Here is a 17,372-nt window from a genome sequence, read left to right as displayed (position 1 = left end):
AAGACTTGGTTCTGCACATTATTTCCCACCATTTGTACTCCTGCAGAAAGGGAAACTTGACAACTGTGATTTAAAGGGTAACTCCACTTTTGTGGGAAAAAAAATAGCAAACCCTGCCCCCCCCCCCCCAAAAAAAAATCAAAAACAAAACAAAAAAAGAACATAGTATATACAATTGTGACACAAGTCTAAGGCTACGTTCACACTGGCTTTGTCAGCAGGCCTCAGACAGGCATTTTGGAAGCGCTTTTAACTGGACCCCGCATTCAGTATATCCGCTCCCCCCGGACCCCGCATTCACTATATCCGCTCTCCCCGGACCCCGCATTCATTAAATCCGCTCTCCCCAGACCCCGCATTCACTATATCCGCACTCCCGGGACCCCGCATTCACTATATCCGCTCTCCCCGGACCCCGCATTCACTATATCCGCTCTCCCCGGACCCCGCATTCACTATATCCACTCTCCCGGGACCCCGCATTCACTATATCCGCTCTCCCCGGACCCTGCATTCCCTATACCTGCTCTCCCCGGACCCCGCATTCACTATATCCGCTCTCCCCGGACCCCGCATTTAGTATATCCGCTCTCCACGGACCCTGCATTCACTATATCCGCTCTCCCCGGACCCCGCATTCACTATATCTACTCTCCCCGGACCTGGCATTCACTATATCCGCTCTCCCGGGACCCCGCATTCACTATATCCGCTCTCCCCGGACCCCGCATTCACTATATCCGCTCTCCCCGGACCCCGCATTCACTACATCCGCTCTCCCCGGACCCTGCATTCACTATATCCGCTCTCCCCGGACCCCGCATTCACTATATCCGCTCTCCCCGGATCCCGCATTCACTATATCCGCTCTCCCCGGACCCCGCATTCAGTATGTCCGCTCTCTCCGGACCCCGCATTCCCTATATCCGCTCTCCCCGGACCCCGCATTCATTATATCTGCTCTCCCCGGACCCCGCATTCACTATATCCGCTCTCCCAGGACCCCGCATTCACTATATCTACTCTCCCCGGACCTGGCATTCACTATATCCGCTCTCCCTGGACCCCGCATTCACTATATCCGCTCTCCCCGGACCCCGCATTCACTATATCTGCTCTCCCCGGACCCCGCATTCACTATATCCGCTCTCCCTGGACCCCGCATTCACTATATCCGCTCTCCCCGGACCCCGCATTCACTATATCCGCTCTCCCCAGACCCCCCATTCACTATATCCGCTCTCCCCGGACCCCCCATTCACTATATCCGCTCTCCCCGGACCCCGCATTTACTATATCCGCTCTCCCCGGACCCCGCATTCACTATATCCGCTCTCCCCGGACCCCGCATTCACTATATCCGCTCTCCCCAGACCCCCCATTCACTATATCCGCTCTCTCCGGACCCCGCATTTACTATATCCGCTCTCCCCGGACCCCGCATTCACTGTATCCTCTCTCCTATATCTACTATATCCGGTCTCCCACAGTACACACAACATGGAAATACAATTATTTTAGTAAATATAAACTGCTAAATACCTTTTCTCATCAGCAGTATAGAGCAGTCTTGTGACTTCTATCAGTGTCCAGCAGAGCACTGGTTAAAGCTTGTAGGAGGAGTTTTCATTCTGCTCTAGGAGGATGCAGGACCCCTGACCTCTATTTGGACAGTGCTGATTGGCCCTGTGCTGATCACATGCACTTTCCAAAGAATAAAAAAAAAACCTCTCTAGAAATACACACCAAACTGAGCATGTGCAGAGTGACTCCACACGATATGTCTTATCAGGAGATAAGAGGGGGACACTGGAAGAATGGGAGGATCGAGAAGACAGGATCAAACAGCCTTTTTACACAATGCAGAGAATTAACCCCTTAGGTTCCACAGTGAGTATAACCAGCATGCTTTACTGCATCTACAGACTGTTGTGGGTTTAGTAACACTTTACGGCTGAATGTTGATCTGTAAATTCTCCTCTGAACAGATATAGAACATGCAACCCGGCTTTTATAAAAAGCCTCTTGAAAGCCCAAATGCACTCGAATCGCAGTGCGTCTTCGCAGCAGACATAAAGCAACGTTAATGTTTCGTATTTCAGGGCTGAAAATGCAAAATGTTAAAACAAGAAGACTTACCGCGTGAGACGGCCGCAGGGCCATTGGTGAAGGTAGGAGCTGGCTGGGGACTTGCTGTAGAGGGGTTTTGGACGAGTGACTTATGGTCGGATAGCGAGACGATGTAGTCAGCTGGGATATCGACAACTACAGGAAAAACAAAACATTTCTGTCTCAGCGGGATCTGCGAAAGGTCAACATGTAAACGGAGTCCAGTGCTGCTTCCCTCACATCTAGGATGGGGGCTTGTTGGAGATATCACACGGGGAAGAGAGTGTTCACCATATTACCGGCACGACCTCTGGAACGACGGAAAACTAGAGACCTTCAAAAGCAAATCCGTCTTTATACAGCTCAGATCTAGGAGCTCCCGCCCGCCATGTTTTATCATTCAGGTTGGTCCAATTTTCCATTTACTGGTGGACCTCATAGGAGCAGTGGAATATTGTACCTTCGTTCAGGTTTATTGGTTCCCTATAGAGTTACCCAATTAAAAAATTGCAGGTGAACACAGAAATATCTGTTATTTTAAATTTGTAATTTTTGTCGATTTTCTTTCCATGGATTTTTCTTGTTCACTTGCAGTGCGCTCTTGAACTTGCTAGGAACTTTGACCACCCCAGGAAGTGTCAGATCTGATTCTGAAATCTAAATAAACTCCAAACTAATATCTGGTGTTAGGTGGATGGTAGCGGACCAAATATCTGAAAGATTTGGGGCATTACACCTCCTCACCAAAATTCCAAGTTTTGTGCTCTTCAACCCAACCACCACCATGCAGTCTGTGCCCTCCAACCCAACATCCACCATGGAGCCTGTGCCCTCCAGTCCAACCACCACAATGGAGCCTGTGCCCCCCAGTCCAACCACCACCATGCAGCCTGTGCCCTCCTGTCCAACCACCACCATTGTGCCTGTGCCCCCCAACCCATCCATCGCCATAGAGTCTGTGCCCCCCCACAACCACCAGCACAGAGCCTGTGCCTTCCAACTCAACCATCACAATGGAGCCTGTGCCCCAACCATCACCATGAAGCCTGTGCCCCCCAACCCAACCCCCACCATTGTGCCTGTGCCCCCCAACCATCACCAAGAAGCCTGTGCCCTCCAACCCAACCATCACCACAGAGCCTGTTTCCCCCCCAACCCAACCACCAACATGGAGCCTGTGCCTTCCAAGTAAACCACCACAATGGAGCTTGTGCCCCTCAACCATCACCACGAAGCCTGTGCCTTCAAACCCAATCACCACCATTGTGCCTGTGCACCCCAACCATCACCATGTAACCTGAGCCCTATAACCAAACCACCACCATGGAGCCTGTGCCCTCGAACCCAACCACCACCATGGAGCCTGTGCATCCAACCCAACCACCACCATGGAGCCTGTGCATCCAACCCAACCACCACCATGGAGCCTGTGCATCCAACCCAACCACCACCATGGTGCTTGTGCCCTCCAACCCAGCAACCACAATGGTACCCCAAGCCCAGTACAGGAATACACTTACTGCAGGTCCTAGTTGAGACTCCTGAAAGTTGACAGATGTCGGCACCAATGTCTTTGCTAAAAATGAAACAAATAAATGAAATGTATGATTCATTTTACTATCTTACTAAACATGGACACCCATGAAACATAAAATTCAGACCAATTCTAGGCAGGACTTTTTCTCAGCAGGAACACACCTCCAAAACTGAATGTATGTAATGGCAATGGGTGCTGGGGTGTGCTGGAGGGTCTTTTGATGCTAGAGGGGATCTATGGTCTCCATGCAGAGGTCTAACATGCCCCCTGCTGAATCAGACCTACAGGTGAAACTCGAAAAATTAGAATATGGTGCAAAAATTAATTTCTTTCAGTAATGCAACTTAAAAGGTGAAACTAATACAGTGGGGCAAAAAAGTATTTAGTCACCACCAATTATGCAAGTTCTCCCACTTACAAAGATGAGAGAGGCCTGTAATTGGCATCATAGGGAGACCTCAACTATGAGAGACAAAATGAGAAAAAAAATCCAGACAATCACATTGGCTGATCTGGAAAGAATTTATTTGCAAATTATGGTGGAAAATAAGTATTTGGTCAATATCAAAAGTTCATGTCAATACTTTGTTCTATATCCTTTGTTGGCAATGACAGAGATCAGACGTTTCCTGTAAGTCTTCACAAGGTTGGCACACACTGTTGCTGGTATGTTGGCCCATCCTCCATGCAGATCTCCTCTAGAGCAGTGATGTTTTGGGGCTGTCGCTGGGCAACACGGACTTTCAACTCCCTCCAAAGATTTTCTATGGGGTTGAGATCTGGAGACTGGCTAGGCCACTCCAGGACCTTGAAATGCTTCTTACGAAGCCACTCCTTCGTTGCCCGGGTGGTATGTTTGGGATCATTGTCATGTTGGAAGACCCAGCCACGTTTCATCTTCAAAGCCCTTGCTGATGGAAGGAGGTTTGCACTCAAAATCTCACGATACATGGCCCCATTCATTCTGTCCTGTACATGGATCAGTCGTCCTGGTCCCTTTGCGGAGAAACAGCTCCAAAGCATGATGTTGCCACCCCCATGCTTCACAGTAGGTATGGTGTTCTTTGGATGTAACTCAGCATTCTCTCTCCTCCAAACACGACGAGTTGTGTTTCTACCAAACAGTTCTATTTTGGTTTCATCTGACCATATGACATTCTCCCAATCCTCTTCTGGATCATCCAAATGTCCTGGGATTTTTGCTCACCGTTCTTGTGATCATTTTGACCCCACGGGGTGAGATCTTGCGTGGAGCCCCAGATCGAGGGAGATTATCAGTGGTCTGGTATGTCTTCCATTTTCTAATTATTGCTCCCACAGTTGATTTGTTCACACCAAGCTGCTTGCCTATTGCAGATTCAGTCTTCCCAGCCTAATGCAGGTCTACAATTTTGTTTCTGGTGTCCTTCGACAGCTCTTTGGTCTTCACCATAGTGGAGTTTGGAGTGTGACTGTTTGAGGTTGTGGACAGGTGTCTTTTATACTGATAACAAGTTCAAACAGGTGCCATTGATACAGGTAATGAGTGCAGGACAGAGGAGCCTCTTAAAGAAGAAGGTCCAGGTCTGTGAGAGCCAGAAATCTTGCTTGTTTGTAGGTGACCAAATACTTATTTTCCACCATAATTTGCAAATAAATTCTTTCCAAATCAGCCAATGGGATTGTCTGGATTTGTTTTCTCATTTTGTCTCTCATAGTTGAGGTCTCCCTATGATGCCAATTACAGGCCTCTCTCATCTTTGTAAGTGGGAGAACTTGCACAATTGGTGGTGACTAAATACTTTTTTGCCCCACTGTATATGAGATAGACTCATTCCATGCAAAGCAAGATAGTTCCAGCCGTGATTTGTCATCATTGTGATGATTATGGCTTACAGCTCATGAAAACCCCAAATCCACAATCTCAGAAAATGAGAATATTCCATGCAATCAATAAAACACGGATTGTACATAGAACAATATCGGACCTCTAAAAAGTAGAAGCTGCATATGTACTCAGTACTTGGTTTGGGCCCCTTTTGCAGCAATTACTGCCTCAATGCGGCGTGGCATGGAAGCTATCAGCCTGTGGCACTGCTGAGGTGTTATGGAAGACCAGGATGCTTCAATAGCGGCCTTCAGCTCTTCTGCATTGTTCGGTCTCATGTCTCTCATCTTTCTCTTGGCAATGCCCCATAGATTCTCTATGGGGTTCAGGTCAGGCGAGTTTGCTGGCCAATCAAGCACAGTAATCCCACGGTCATTGAACCAGGTTTTGGTGCTTTTGGCAGTGTGGGAGGTGCCAAGTCCTGCTGGAAAATGAAGTCAGCATCCCCATAAAGCTCGTCTGCGAAAGGAAGCATGAAGTGCTCCAAAATCTCCTGGTAGACGGCTGCGTTGACCCTGGACTTAATGAAGCACAGTGGGCCAACACCAGCAGATGACATGGCTCCCCAAATCAACACAGACTGTGGAAACTTCACACTGGACTTCAAGCATCTTGCAGTGTGTGCCTCTCCATTCTTCCTCCATACTCGGGGTCCTTGGGCCTCTCCATTCTTCCTCCATACTTGGGGTCCTTGGGCCTCTCCATTCTTCCTTCACACTCGGGGTCAGAGCCTGGGATCGAACCTGGTCCTTCTACAGTGGTAGGCAATGTCTCCTCTCACTGAGCTATCTGGAATGCTGGACAGCTCCCTTGACAATTCTTGGATAATCCTGTCTTGTGCCTTGATTTCTCTTGAACCTTGAACTTCTTGTTCCTCCCATGAACTTCCTTATAAAAGCCATGTCCATGCACTTCCTCCTTGCCAGATTATTGTGCCTTACCAGCCAATATCCCGCTTACTGTTCCTGCTGCTGTCTTCATCTACGTTACCGACCTTTGGCCTGCTACTGACTCCGCTTCTGTTTGATCCCTGAACTGTTTGATCCGCTTTTGGTTTCCAGCCTACTCATTCCCTGGTGGGGTGATCCTGAGATCTGCGACCTGGCATTCACACGCAGCCAAATCCATCTCCACCATTAGGAGCTCTGGGGAAGACCGGTGGATGCTTAGACCCCGCACCTCAGGTGAGCCTGCATCATTCCCAGGGTGGGCCGCTGGTGTACCAATCCTGCTGGTTTCAGGTAAGCCTTACAACTGCTGTAGCAACTGGTCTCTGAACCTGACCTTATATCGTGACACTCGGGGTCCTTGGGCCTCTCCATTCTTCCTCCATACTCGGGTTCCTTGGGCCTCTCCATTCTTCCTCCATACTCGGGGTCCTTGGGCCTCTCCATTCTTCCTCCATACTCGGGGTCCTTGGGCCTCTCCATTCTTCCTCCATACTCGGGGTCCTTGGGCCTCTCCATTCTTCCTCCATACTCGGGGTCCTTGGGCCTCTCCATTCTTCCTCCATACTCGGGGTCCTTGGGCCTCTCCATTCTTCCTCCATACTCGGGGTCCTTGGGCCTCTCCATTCTTCCTCCATACTCCGGGTCCTTGGTTTCCAAATGAGATGCAAAAGTTGCTCTCATCAGAAAAGAGGACTTGGACCACTGAGCAACAGACCAGGTCTGTTTTTCTTTATTATTTAATAATAATAATAATAATAATAATAATAATAAAAAAAATAAAATAAATTATTAATAATAATATCCCTCCTGCCTTCCCTTTCCATCTCGTAGACAAACTATTATTTATTTAGTATCACAGGTACGCTAGTGAACCCTCCGCTGACCTGCCTCCCCGATGGCCCTCCTTGTATTCTCTCCCTTTGCCTTTCTTTGTTGGTTCCTTATAAAGGAACATATAAACGTCTCTCTGCAGCCAGGAGCAGGTCAATTTTACCGGCTTTTCAATTTTAGTTTTTTTTTTTTGTCTCCCTTTGATGCTGAATGAAACCGACCTGATTATTCCATCTCAAGGTCATCGCGGGTTTAAATGGCATTGATCGACGACGCGGCGAGCTGTTAACTGCTATTTTAGATTATTCGCTGCTTTGTGAAGCCTCTAATATCATTACTGAAAAGGTGATCACTTTTCTTTGCGCTGGAACTAAAAAACTCATTTTTTTCTCCTTAATTTTTACTTCTAAGACGGGAATTTTGCCAAATTTGAAATATTTCTAGTGACATCAGGAGACCTTAGAATAGATGTATAAAGATGAAAAAAAAAATCTTTACAGGGAAATTCCATCTTTAATCGCAGAAAATGTTCAATGAATATTTCCAATTAACCAGTTCCTGCCAGAGGTCCCAATGTAGACACAACGCACTGCCAGCACAATGACCGGCGGGGACTGGAAAGCTCCCAATGCATACTTGTGACCGGGACTATTGTGACCACTGTAACCACCAATCACAACAATCACATGACCAGAATACCCGCCTCTGCCTCCCAGCATTTAGATCCTCATGCAGGGCTGGGAAGGGGTTAAAATTTAGATATTAAAGTGGTTGTAAACTTCAGACATGAAATATGAACAAAGCACATCCCTCTATAGTGTGTGCTTGTCTCAGTCCAGAGCACTGAGTGTCATTTCTGTCTGCTGCCTCCTTCCTCTGCTATCAGCATGAGTCACCTCTGACAAGTCTTCCTGACACCAAGAAAAAAAAAAAAAAGAAAAAGGTGACGGGAGAGAGGGGATTAGCAAAGAAAAAAAAAACTAGTGGTGATGAAATACCACCAAAAAAAAGCTCTATCTTTTTCAAAAAATGATAGAAATTTAATTTGGGTACAGCGCTGCATGACCGCGCAATTGTCATTCAAAGTGTGAGAGTGCCGAAAGCTGAAAATTGGCCTGGACAGGAAGGGGATAAAAGTGCCCTAGGGGCAGAAAGGGAATGACAGTGTCCGAGGGGCAGGAAGGGGGTGACAGAGCCCGAGGGGCAGGAAGGGGGTGACAGTACCCTAGGGGCAGGAAGGGGATGACAGTGTCCGAGGGGCAGGAAGGGGGTGACAGAGCCCGAGGGGCAGGAAGGGGGTGACAGTACCCAAAGGGCAGGAAGGGGGTGACAGTGCCCGAGGGGCAGGAAGGGGGTGACAGTGCCCAAGGGGCAGGAAGGGGGTGACAGTGCCCGAGGGGCAGGAAAGAGGATGACAGCGCCCGAGGGGCAGGAAGGGGGTGATAGCGCCCGGAGGGCAGGAAGGGGGTGACAGAGTCCGAGGGGCAGGAAGGGGGTGACAGCGCCCGAGGGGCAAGAAGGGGGTGACAGCGCCCGAGGGGCAAGAAGGGGGTGACAGCGCCCGGAGGGCAGGAAGGGGGTGACAGCGCCCGAGGGGCAGGAAGGGGGTGACAGCGCCCGAGGGGCAGGAAGGAGGTGACAGCGCCCGAGGGGCAAGAAGGGGGTGACAGCGCCCGGAGGGCAGGAAGGGGGTGACAGTGCCCGAGGGGCAGGAAGGGGGTGACAGTGCCCGAGGGGCAGGAAGGGGGTGACAGTGCCCGAGGGGCAGGAAAGAGGATGACAGCGCCCGAGGGGCAGGAAGGGGGTGATAGCGCCCGGGGGGCAGGAAGGGGGTGACAGAGTCCGAGGGGCAGGAAGGGAGTGACAGCGTCCGAGGGGCAGGAAGGGGGTGACAGCGCCCGAGGGGCAAGAAGGGGGTGACAGTATCCAAGGGGCAGGAAGGGAGTGACAGTGCCCGAGGGGCAGGAAGGGGGTGACAGTGCCCAAGGGGCAGGAAGGGGGTAACAGTGCCCGAGGGGCAGGAAGGGGGTAACAGAGTCCGAGGGGCATGAAGGGGATGACAGTGCCCGAGGGGCAGGAAAGGGGTGACAGTGCCCGAGGGGCAGGAAGGGGATGACAGTGTCCGAGGGGCAGGAAGGGGGTGACAGTGCCCGAGGGGCAGGAAGGGGGTGACAGTGCCCGAGGGGCAGGAAGGGGGTGACAGTGCCCGGTATTGTAAGTGTCCATGTGGCTGTAAAGGTTGAGGGCCGGTACACACTATAGAAACGCGGTCCAGATGCGTTCCAGATTTGTTTTTGCACGCACGTTTTTGGCATGTTTTTGACGCATTCCAGTTCATTTTTTCCTCCTGGTGCAGTTTTTATGCATTTTAGCTCCAGTACAGTTCTGTGCAGGAAAAATTCAGCTTATTCTACTTTTTTCCTGCAACCGGATTGCACCGGAACTTACAAGCGCTGATGTGAACTACGACACTGACAACCATATAACTGACTTTCTGAAACAAAGCAACTGAAGCGCATGGAGTGTGAACTGGCCCTGAAGGTTTTTTGTACCTCCATGCATTCTGTGCATGATGCTAAAACAACCTTCTGTGTGCAGCTCCGCCCTCAACCCCCCTAATACTTACCTGAGGCCCCCTCTCGATCTAGCGCTGTGCACGGGAGCAGCGTCTCTCCCTCCTCATTGGCTGAATGACAGCAGCAGGAGCCATTGGCTGCCGCTGCTATCAGTCACAGCCAATGAGGAGGGAGGAGGAAGCAGGGCCGAGCTTGTTCTGTTTCCTGGGGCCCCTCTACATTTCTCTCCCGTGACTTCAGGTTGGGTCCCTAGGCACTCTGTTCCGCTGATCCAGTCCTAGTATGTGAGCAGCCAGGCATTACACCCCTTCACTACCAGAAGAACCATCACCCTTGCCACATCACCCGTTTCCTGGCTGGTTGGCTGCTTTAGCATTGACATAAATACGGTAGCTTCCTCTGGACAGCTCTGCTCGGTAGACCTCTGTACTGTATCTTCTCTGACCTGTGCAGTCCCTGTGACAAGAGTCTTTGGGTGGGGGGCCCATGGAACCCAACTCACTTTAGAGAGGTGGGGAGATTCCTGTTTCAGCTCCCCATATCCCTCTTATGTGTAAGTCACCCTGTGCCTGATAGGGGTGCAGGGTAAAAAATGTCCTGCTATTGTGTAGACATGTATAGGTGGGGGTTGTTCATTGTTTAATGCCATCTGGTTGCATCCCATTGTTCTATTGTGTGTCTTGCTTGGGAGCAAACTATTATGGTATGTATGTGTTTGTGTATTGGCTTGGTGGGGGGTGTCTGCTGTGTGCCTCTTGTTACTAAATGTATTGCTCCACCCTGTGTATATATCTTGTGTCTGTGTTAAAATAAAGCAGTCCATATTCTGGTTTCCTTCAAGCCTGGTGTGTCTTATATGGTCAGCGGTGGTGTCCGTGGATCTGTGTTCAGACAGAGAAGCGGGAGTCTAACGGAAATACCCTAGTGCAGTCGGGGTCCGGTTTTGTTACAGTCCCCTAATGTAAGCCCATGCACGCCTATAGAGGATGGATGACCACTATTGTAGCTATCCATCCACACCCACTGTGCATGTGCAGATGTCCCGCAGGGCTTCAGGTCCTAAGTGACCCTCGTAGCACAGCTGAGCAAATGTGGGGTTTCTGACCATCCCGGCACACATGGGGGTTTTCCTTGCATGTGCAAACATGACTCTTTAAGTCCTAAGCATTCACCATCTATTTGCATGCACAGGAAATCACCTGCATATGTGCCAAAGGGCTGTGCTGGGACCCAAAGGCTGGGCAGAGCCCTTCAGCAACATGGTGACGTCGGGGGGTGGAGCAACCTGAGAGAGCGATTGAAGGTCCTCTTTAAAAAAAAATTACCTTCAACAGCAGCCAACAGATACTGATTTGTAGATCCGTCCTCACTGTAAATACCAGAACTGCCAGATAGCTGATCCACACCAGGCCACCAGACCCTAATTTCTACAAAATGGACCCCTAAGATCTTCACTCCGCCTCCTTATCTGTGTAGATAGGCGTCATCAACAGCCAATAGAATTGTTACAGCAAAATGTAAAAAATCCCAATGATATCCTCAATAGCTAAACTAATAAAATGATAGTTATAGAGGAATAATATATAATTTCAGCCTCTCCTCATAGAATATAGATCTGGCTTCGGAAAGTTGGCTTTGGCGTTCAGGAAGCCATAATATTTGCATCAGGCATATTACACGCCTCATAAACTCCAGTTATGGGACTTTTATTACCAATCTTGGAAGACCTGAGAATACCCATTTTAACTTTACTTACACTTGGCTTTTGAGACCTAATAAAAGAATTAACGCCAAGCCGGGACTGGAACCTTCATGAGGCCAAGTGACAAATCTGGTCCCGAAAATGTTCATGTTGTGTTCGTAACCACCAGAGGCGTGCTGTTGATCTTCCTCCATCGATTGTTTTACACCACTTTGGAATTAAAGTGGACCTGTCATTATGTCGAAGAAGTAACTACCCACATGGAAGAAAAATATATTTTAAATACTACAATTTTGGCCGTATTCTATATATATATATATATATATATATATATATATATACAGTCAAGTCCATAAATATTGGGACATCTACACAATTCTAAAATTTTTGGTTCTATACACCACCACAATGGATTTGAAATGAAATGAACAAGATGTGCTTTAACTGCAGACTGTCAGCTTTAATCTGAGAGTATTTACATCCAAATCAGGTAAACGGTGTAGGAATTACAACAGTTTGCATATGTGCCTCCCACTTGTTAAGGGACCAAAAGTAATGGGACAATTGGCTTCTCAGCTGTTCCATGGTCAGGTGTGTGTTATTCCCTCATTATCCCAATTACAATGAGCAGATAAAAGGTCCAGAGTTCATTTCAAGTGTGCTATTTGCATTTGGAATCTGTTGCTGTCAACTCTCAAGATGAGATCCAAAGAGCTGTCACTATCGGTGAAGCCATCATTAGGCTGAAAAAACAAAACAAACCCATCAGAGAGATAGCAAAAACATTGGGCGTGGCCAAAACAACTGTTTGGAACATTCTTAAAAAGAAGGAACGCACCGGTGAGCTCAGCAACACCAAAAGACCCGGAAGACCATGGAAAACAACTGTGGTGGAAGACCGAAGAATTCTTTCCTTGGTGAAGAAAACACCCTTCACAACAGTTGGCCAGATCAAGAACACTCTCCAGGAGGTAGGTGTATGTGTGTCAAAGTCACCAATCAAGAGAAGACTTCACCAGAGTGACTACAGAGGGTTCACCACAAGATGGAAACCATTGGTGAGCCTCAAAAACAGGAAGGCCAGATTAGAGTTTGCCAAACGACATCTAAAAAAGCCTTCACAGTTCTGGAACAACATCCTCTGGACAGATGAGACCGACATCAACTTGTACCAGAGTGATGGGAAGAGAAGAGTATGGAGAAGGAACTGCTCATGGTCCTAAGCATACCACCTCATCAGTGATCATGGTGGTGGTAGTGTCATGGCGTGGGCATGTATGGCTGCCAATGGAACTGCTTCTCTTGTATTTATTGATGATGTGACGGCTGACAGAAGCAGCCGGATGAATTGTGAAGTGTTTCGGGAATATTATCGGCTCATATTCAGCCAAATGCTTCACAACTCATTGGACGCTTCACAGTGCAGATGGACAATGAACCAAAGCAGACTGCAAAAGCAACCAAAGAAGTGGAATGTTCTGCAATGGCCAAGTCCATCACCTGACCTGAATCCGATTGAGCATTTCACTTGCTGAAGACAAAACTGAAGGGAAAATGCCCCAAGAACAAGCAGGAACTGAAGACAGTTGTAGTAGAGGCCTGGCAGAGCATCACCAGGGATGAAACCCAGCGTCTGCTGATGTCTATGCGTTCCACACTTCAGGCTGTCATTGACTGCAAAGGATTTGCAACCAAGTATTAAAAAGTGAAAGTTTGATTTATGATTATTATTCTGTCCCATTACTTTTGGTCCCTTAACAAGTGGGAGGCACATATGAAAACTGTTGTAATTCCTACACCGTTTACCTGATTTGGATGTAAATACCCTCAAATTAAAGCTGACAGTCTGCAGTTAAAGCGCATCTTGTTTGTTTCATTTCAAATCCATTGTGGTGTATAGAGCCAAAAATGTTAGAATTGTGTCCATGTCCCAATATTTATGGACCTAACTGTGTATATATATATATATATATATATATATATATATATATATATATATATATACACACACACACACACACTGCATGTTGAAATGTGTTTTTATTACAAAATGTATGAAAAAATATTTTTAAAAATAGATTTCAAATATCCTGTACAGTAAAGGAAATGTGTATTTGCCCCCTGGCTGATGCTGAATGTTCGCCCCTCACACAGAAATGATCGGTCTAACAATGGAATGTTCGCCCCTCACACAGAAATGATCGGTCTAACAATGGAATGTTCGGTGTAACACTGAGAGACAGAATACAACAACAAATTCAGCAGAAATGCATCTAACAAATGATGACTGATCTGCATGTTCATGAGGGAAAGAAGGACTTGATCCCCTTCACAAAACATGACTTAGTACTTGGTGGCCAATCCCTTGTTGGCAATCACAGAGGTCAGACGTTTCCTGGAGTTGGCCCCCAGGTTCGCACACATCTCAGGAGGGATTTTGGCCCACTCCTCTTGGCAGATCCTCTCCAAGTCATTAAGGTTTGGTGGCTGACGTTTGGCAACTCGAACTTTCAGCTCCTCCACAGATTTTCAATCAGATGAAGGTCTGGAGACTGGCTAGGCCATTCCAGGACCTTAATGTGCTTCTTCTTGAGCCGCTCCTTTGTTGCCTTGGCCGTGTGTTTTGGGTCATTGTCATGCTGGAACACCCATCCACCACCCATTTTCAATGCCCTGGCTAAGGGAAGAAGGTTCTCACCCAAGATTTGAGGGTACATTGCCCCATCCATCATCCCTTTGATGCGGTGCAGTTGTCCTGTCCCCTTAGCAGAAACCTCCCCCCCCCAAAGCAGAATGTTTCCACCACCATTTTTCACAGTTGGGATGGTGTTCTTGGGGTCATAGGCAGCATTCCTCCTCCAAACACGGCGAGTTGAGCTGATGCCAAAGAGCTGGATTTTGGTCTCCTCTGACCACAACACTTCCCACCAGTCCTCCTCTGCATCATTCAGATGTTCAGTGGCAGACTTCAGACGGGCCTGGACATGTGCTTTCTTGAGCAGAGGGACCTTGCGGGCACTGCAGGATTTCAGTCCTTGTCGGCGTAGTGTGTTACCAATTGTTTTCTTGGTGACTGTGGTCCCAGCTGGCTGGAGATCATTGACAAGATCCTCACGTGTAGTTCTGGGATGATTCCTCACTGTTCTCATGATCATTGACACTCCACGAGGGGAGATCTTGCATGGTGCACCAGACCTAGGGAGACTGACACTTGTTTTGTGTTTCTTCCATTTGTGAATGATTGCGCCAACTGTTGTCACCTTCTCACCAAGCTGCTTGGCCACAGTTTGGTAGCCCAGTCCAGCCTTGTGTAGGTCTACCATCTTGTCCCTGACATCCTTGGACAGCTCTTTGGTCTTTGCCATGGTGGAGAGTTTGGAATCTGATGGTTTGATGGCTCCTGTGGACAGGTGTCTTTTATACAGGTAACACAATGAGATTAGCAGCACTCCCTTTAAGAGACTGCTTCTAATCTCAGCTTGTTACCTGTATGAAAGACACCTGGGAGCCAGAAATCCTGCTGATTTGGCCAATCAGTGATCACATGAATAGTAGTAAGCAAGATGTCACTTCCTGACATGATCACAGAGGTCACATGGTACAGGGTCATTCACAACAGCCTTGTACCATGTGACAAGCTGTGACCACTCACAGCTCTCACAGTATTTCTCAAAGGTTGCAAGAGTGCAGCCAGAGAGGAGAAATGATTGCTTTTACAGCCTTTATGGGCCATGCTGACAGAGGGAAGGGATGGAGAGCCAAGCTGACGGAGGGAAGGGATGGAGAGCCATGCTGATGGAGGGAAGGGATGGCGGGCCATGCTGATGGAGGGAAGGGATGACGGGCCATGCTGATGGAGGGAAGGGATGGAGAGCCATGCTGAAGGAGGGAAGGGATGGAGAGCCACGCTCATGGAGGGAAGGGATGGAGAGCCATGCTGATGGAGGGAAGGGATGGCAGGCCATGTTAATGGAGGGAAGGGATGGAGAGCCATGCTGATGGAGGGAAGGGATGGAAAGCCATGCTGATGGAGGGAAGGGATGGAGAGCCACGCTCATGGAGGGAAGGGATGGAGAGCCACGCTGATGGAGGGAAGGGATGAAGAGCCATGCTGATGGAGGGAAGGGATGGAGAGCCATGCTGATGGAGGGAAGGGATGGAGAGCCATGCTAATGGAGGGGAGGGATGGTGGGCACACTGATGGAGGGAAGGGATGGAGAGCCATGCTAATGGAGGGGAGGGATGGTGGGCACACTGATGGAGGGAAGGGATGGAGAGCCATGCTAATGGAGGGGAGGGATGGTGGGCACACTGATGGAGGGAAGGGATGGAGAGCCACACTGATGGAGGGAAGGGATGGTGGGCACACTGATGGAGGGAAGGAATGGAGAGCCATGCTGATGGAGGGAAGGGATGGAGAGCCATGTTGATGGAGGGGAGGGATGGAGAGCCATGCTGATGGAGGGGAGGGATGGAGAGCCATGCTGATGGAGGGGAGGGATGGTGGGCACACTGATGGAGGGAAGGGATGGCGGGCACACTGATGGAAGGAAGGGATGGCGGGCACACTGATGGAGGGAAGGGATGGCGGGCACACTGATGGAGGGAAGGGATGGAGAGCCATGCTGATGGAGAGGAGGGATGGCGGGCACACTGACTATGGTAATTACCGATGAAGTCATTTATCATCATGCGGAGTGAAGAATGATCACGAATCTGTGATGAGTGAGGAGGACAGAAGTCGGAGACTTCTCAGTGGCTGATGAAGATGAAGCGAGTGTGCGAGGATGTAAAGGGGCCGAGTATGGACGGCACAACGATCACCCGCTACTTTATTCATGTGATTTACAGGAAAGACCTCAGAAAGTAATAGATACGTAAATGAAAGGGGTCAGTCCACCCAAAAAAAAAAAGGTTTTAGATAGTGGAGCCCAAGAACTCAGCATAGGGATGGTGGGAACCCTTCATAATGGGCACAGTGGGTGTACAGACCCCGGAACTCAGCATAGGGATGGTGGGAACCCCTCATAATGGGCACAGCATGTGTACAGATCTGGGAACTCAGCACATACTTAATGCTGGCAATGTTCTGCTCTACACATCCTCCAGCCCACAGCTCCATAATAACCTCTCCAAGGCAACAAATAGCTGACCTTCGGTTCAATCCACTTCATTGCCACAAATTCCCCGGGCCCTTGATTTTCGGGGCCCCAACCTGTCTCACATTAGCAGAAATTGAAGTGTGTGTTTGCACACGGGAAGGGGGGGGGATTCCCCTTTAAGGCACCCTTGTGCTGCTGGCAGTTATAGATTGCTATGACAACCGTCAGTTGCGACGCCGTACACTTCATGTATGATCCGCGTGTTGGAGGTAAAACAAGTTCTGAATCCTAAGAGTTCCCCATCAGAGCGCCGCGTTCAGCCTGAACCGTTCCCATATAGAAATGCTGACGGCAACCCCAACGGGGTGACATTTCCTCTGCCAAAGTCATATGTATCAGAATTACTGCCATTTTTTTTCTTTTTTAACCCCTCGCCTACCGGGCACTTCTACCCCCTTCCTGCCTACAGGGCACTTCTACCCCCTTCCTGCCCACCGGGCACTTCTACCCCCTCCCTGCCTACAGGGCACTTCTACCCCCTCCCTGCCTACCGGGCACTTCTACCTGCTTTCTGCCCACCGGGCACTTCTACCCCCTTCCTGCCTACCGGGCACTTCTACCCCCTTCCTGCCTACCAGGCATTTCCACCCCCTTTCTGCCTACCGGGCACTCCCACCAACTTCCTGACTACCGGGCAC

General features: G+C 49.1%; 1 protein-coding gene across 1 annotated transcript in view; it reads right to left on the bottom strand.

Annotated features, from left to right (window-relative positions):
• Positions 1-17,372, bottom strand: part of LOC149431275 (nephrocystin-4-like) — a gene marked incomplete at both ends in the record, with an annotated part of 178,425 nt that overhangs the window by 94,932 nt on the left and 66,121 nt on the right. Inside the window, 2 exons of the mRNA XM_089665727.1 lie at positions 2,140-2,265; positions 3,630-3,685. Of these exons, the coding sequence (XP_089521853.1) occupies positions 2,140-2,265; positions 3,630-3,685 (182 nt within the window). The remainder of the gene's footprint in view (positions 1-2,139; positions 2,266-3,629; positions 3,686-17,372) is intronic.

This window comes from Staurois parvus, unplaced genomic scaffold, assembly GCF_062004578.1.
Source record: "Staurois parvus isolate SC_StPar_1 unplaced genomic scaffold, SC_StPar_1.0 ptg002307l, whole genome shotgun sequence".
Taxonomy (NCBI): domain Eukaryota; kingdom Metazoa; phylum Chordata; class Amphibia; order Anura; family Ranidae; genus Staurois; species Staurois parvus.
The sequence above is the reverse complement of the archived record's forward strand: the minus strand, read 5'-3'. Positions and strand labels throughout refer to the sequence as shown.